The following is a 4,739-nucleotide window of genomic DNA, read 5'->3' as shown; positions in this document are numbered from 1 at the left end:
GTTAGCAGTCAAGTGCCTTAGGCACTATGCTACCAGAACTCCTATATTCTGATATACAACATACCAAAACATAACATCATCTTTTAAAAATCTCCTTGTCAAATATATCCTTAAGCTTTGTAAAGGAAGAGTTTTCTCTTAACACAGCTTCAGATGGTCTTATTTCTGTTATTCTGTATTGCCCTCATCCCTTCTAAGTTTCAATTCCTTATACGTAAGCTCTGGAGACTACAGCCTATTTCATGGGCTTAATGTGCACATTTCCTGAGTAAAATGCACTAAAATGTTATCTTCTCATATCCTAATTTTCAGAACCGGATTTTTCTTAGAGCCCAAAAAAAAAACAACATTGAAGAGCCTTGAAGTATGGGTCTAAAAGCTTTTGCAGTACATACAATTTGAGTTTTAACTTTGAACTTTGTGGCATCTATTTTGGCTACTTATTACTATGGAGTATAGGATTTATTTCAGATGGGAAGAAGTTTATTTCACCAAGTAGTATTTTTACTACTTACAAGAAGGCATTTAACACAAATTTGAAAAATGACACATATTGAGGCTCTCTATTTAATTAATTATATATTCATTTGCTAAAAATGTTAAACTAGTTGCTAGAAGAAATAAGAGCATTAAGTTGAAGATGTTTACTAAAAACAGAAAAATAGATTTGAAACATGAGAACTATTTCCAATCACCAAAAACTTTATAATTTAAAATACTTACTAGTTATTGCTGTGCCAATGTAATACATTTCAGTTAAAGAGTCTACTATCTGTTTGAGATTCCTCACACAGCCAACAGCTAATGCTACCAGTAACTCAAAACCAGCAGTAATGGTAGCTGGTGAACTACACACTGGAATAGCCTGTTCAGCTGGCAGTTCTCCATTTCTCATATATTGCAGATAAACATTGGATGCAGGAAAGATGAAATCATCAATTAATTCCTAAAGATTTGAAAGAAAGGATTATGTATTAGCAATGACATATATTTTAGGAAAGAAAAACATTTCTTGCAAAAAATAATTCCAAAATTATGTCAGAATTCAAGATCTCATTATAGCTCAGAAAATTTGGATTTTCTAATAAAAATATCCCACTCCAAAACAGTATTTATAATAACTAATGAGCATACTCAATTTTCCAGGTTAAAATAATTTTTAAGTATGAAGAGTTGATTGTAGTATTAAGAAAAATTATGTTCTAAATAAATTTACTACTTCAATCAAATATATATCAAAATAAATTCACTTTGCATGAAAATGAAATACACTAAAATACTTTGTTTCTTTGAGTTATCACACCTGAAGAAATTCATTAAAGAAACAAAAATAGGTTTGCTGTTATTTTAAATAGTCTGATGAAGTAAAATTTGTATTTTATAAATAGAAAAATTAAGTGTTTATTTTATAAAATGCTTTATGCTAACATTTTATTTCCATATAAAACTTTTAAAAAAATCTCAAACTAGGGTATAGTTAAACTTTTAAAATTACAGCAATCTCTGCTTTTTAGAAGTCAAGGTAACACATTAAAGATAATTACAGATTAATTGGACACATTTCCTAATGAACACTTTAGAAGGTTGTGATATCTACACTTTAAGATCAAGAGGACAGAACTTACTTTAATGAGATTAGCACCTCCTTTTTCACAACCAATATGGTATTTTTTCTCAGAAGTTTGAAAGGCCAGTAACTCTTTTGTCACTCCAAGGTGGCCTTCCAAGATCGTCTCTTCAACACCTGTTTCACCTGTTCTTTTAACATCATCCTGCCAAAGGAAAAAATATCAAATGCCTAACTTATGAAAAATTATAAATAAGTATCTTCAAAAATAACTTCCCATATAACTCTGCCTAATAAAAATAATCAGGAATATCAAAAATTAAAGTGCTAGTCTATCGGGACTCATTTTTTATGGAAACTTTTTTTTTATTTAAAAAGGTAAGAATTTGCAAAAAGTCCAAAATATGCAAATAGAAGAGACTAAACATCAGCATTCCAAATCTCAAGTAAACTATTTTAGAAAAACTAATTATGCATTCATTGTGTTAATCCTGAGTTACTAATATCCACCAATATAGTGCATATTCTTTGGGCCTTTTTATTATTCTTTGCTTTTTTGTATTTAATTAAAATGCTCAAAACTATAAACCATCTATTAAAACAAATCAATCTATTTATTAAAAGTGATGTGATAAACACAGTATTAAATTCAACTTACCCTAATTCTTTTAAGCCAATCAATTTCATTATTGAGAAGAACTTCAGCATTAGGCACATTGATGTTACTATTGTAAGCGTAATTAAGAAGGTGCCTTAAAAGAGTGAAGTAGTCTCCTGAATGTTTAGCTCTCTCTCTGGCTGTGCTCTAAAACAATATAAGTAAAATAACATTAATTTACATCATGTCTATAGTTCAGAATCCTTATCATAAAATCCCAGAATTGACTAGAACAGGTGACTAAAGTAGTATGGAAAATTACTGATATGTTGTTTAAATACATAGGGAATGACCTAATTTTAATGCAAGCTAACACCATAAATCCCTGAATGTTGCTTATTTAAAGAATGAATTATACTGATAAGCATATTAAAAGGTATCTCACCCCCAGAACGGTAAAGAGCAGAGTAATGAAGAAAAGTAGAGGCCTGTGTCCCATGCAACATCTGGTACACATTAAAAAGAACTGCTCCTGTGCCACTTGACGAACAGTTCTGAAATAAAAAGGTTTCACATCATTTTCATGGGGAACAAAAGATTCCAACACCGGTATCTCTTGGGGGAGAGGGAGAATGAGGTGGTAAATAAATAAATAGTGAAAATACAAGGTAACCTCCCTTAAGCACTCAAGCTATCAACTCATAATAAACTTATGGTGTGTGGCAACGAGTTTAAATTATCAACTGAAGAGCTCCAAGAATTTCTCAGTTAAATAATCTTTCTTTCCATTTGACTACTTCAATATGCACTGTCAATCAGGGGCAGGCCTGCACAATTCAAAGGGCAGAGGTGGGTAATTAGAAAGTAAGGCTGTAGGTGTTCTTGTAGATACCTTCTAGGACCTCTCTGAAAATGCTAGAAATGTTCTTCTAGATACTCTACAAGATTCTCATGTAGTAAGTTGCATTTTTTTTTTTACTTTACACAGAATTGTTTTTATTTATTTTATTTGGAGCAAATAGCTCTGTGGAATTCTATGTATCTTTTGATCTTAATATGCACAGTTGTCCAATGTTGGTAAAGACTTCTCAAGAAGTAGCAAGATCAACTGTGATTTACAGAGACCCTGTTAAAAGGAGTTTCTAATTAGGCTAAACTAGATATCCTAAAGAAAATTGCCTAAGGAAATTCTTAAAATAGCAGACATTCCTACTTGAGGCCTATCAAATCACTTTAGCCCATCCTCAGGGGTGAGCAAGTTGAACCTACTTCATTATATCATGTATGTTACACTTTCAGCTTTATTTCACTTCAACTTCAGCAACTCCTGATTTTGACTTTATACTAATCTTTGACTCATCAATGAGTTTCATCATTGTTGAATGGCACGTGATGGAATGGTAAGCAAATTGAACATTTTCTGTGTCTTTTCACAAAATGTATATAAGACAGACTGATTACATGTAATAGTGACACTAATTAGAGCTCAAATTTAGAAAATTACCTTTTAAATATGACAGTCAGGATTGGACTGACATAAAAGAGACCACGACAATTTCTACAAATCTATGACTGAGTTACATAAAAAGTGAAGCCCTAAACAAAATTACTATCACTGACTGCTTTGGACTGAATTATGCCCCACCTAAAAAGTGTTGCAAATCCAAACCTCTATACCTGTGGCTATAATTATCATTTGGGAATGGGCTGTTTTTGTTACATTAAGGAGGAAGGATCAGAGCCCACTATATCCTGAGTCAATCTCTTTGGAGACATAGAAGAGATTAAACAAAGGAGCAGCAGACCCAGAGGAAGAGGTGCCAAGACCCATGAAGAACAGAAGCTCAAAGAGACAAGGACCTTCCCCAAAGCTAAGAAAGAGTATGTGCATCCGCGAAAGCCTTCCTCCCTAGAGCAAGTGCCTAGAATTTGGATTTCTAGCCCCCCTAAACAGCATGAAAATATATTTGTTTCTAAAGCCACCCAGTTGTGGTATTTCTGTTATAGCAGCTCTAGATGGCTAATGCTTTTAATTTTAAAAATTTAAACCACATCAAAAAGTAGACTAAAATATATGCCTTTTACATGAACCTGAATTCTGAAATTAGAAAAAATTAATTAGTGCTTTGAGCTATAATTTTGGCACTCTGCAGAGACTAAAACCAAACAAACTTATGTCTAAGCAAAACACAGGTAAATAAAAATCTCTTCAACACCAAGGTCCTCTTATAGAGATTAATTTCTGCTTACAAAAATAAGGTAGTTACTTAGAATTTAAAAAGGTACTTACTTGCTGTGACAATGCAACAGTAAGTCAATAATGAATGTCTGCCAAGCTTTTTCTTTACTAAGTGCATCTAAGGCTGTCGGAATCAAGGCAAAGCATAACGTCATCACTTCCAACGCTTCACAGCAAACCTGTTCATCTTCCAAGTCCGGCTCATTGCCTGCATTGGTCTGTAAAATTATAATCAGGAGCAGATCACTTAGAGATGTATTTAAGAAAAATCTCCTACAACTTCTCATTAGCATTTAAAACTTACCTACTCATTTAAACCATTTGGCCTCAGTCAC

General features: G+C 32.6%; 1 protein-coding gene across 1 annotated transcript in view; it reads right to left on the bottom strand.

The window, feature by feature from the left end:
* The window catches only part of USP9X (ubiquitin specific peptidase 9 X-linked), a 97,259-nt gene that overhangs the window by 29,688 nt on the left and 62,832 nt on the right, over positions 1–4,739 (bottom strand). Inside the window, exons 26-30 of the mRNA XM_042782641.1 lie at positions 4,456–4,622; positions 2,611–2,719; positions 2,226–2,372; positions 1,626–1,772; positions 724–946 (exon numbers count right to left, since the gene is read on the bottom strand). Of these exons, the coding sequence (XP_042638575.1) occupies positions 724–946; positions 1,626–1,772; positions 2,226–2,372; positions 2,611–2,719; positions 4,456–4,622 (793 nt within the window). The remainder of the gene's footprint in view (positions 1–723; positions 947–1,625; positions 1,773–2,225; positions 2,373–2,610; positions 2,720–4,455; positions 4,623–4,739) is intronic.

The sequence above is a fragment of the Orycteropus afer genome, unplaced genomic scaffold, assembly GCF_000298275.1.
Source record: "Orycteropus afer afer isolate SDZICR_OR568_19922 unplaced genomic scaffold, OryAfe1.0 scaffold00401, whole genome shotgun sequence".
NCBI lineage: Eukaryota > Metazoa > Chordata > Mammalia > Tubulidentata > Orycteropodidae > Orycteropus > Orycteropus afer.
Note: the sequence above shows the minus strand (reverse complement) of the source record. Positions and strands in the feature narration are given on the sequence as shown.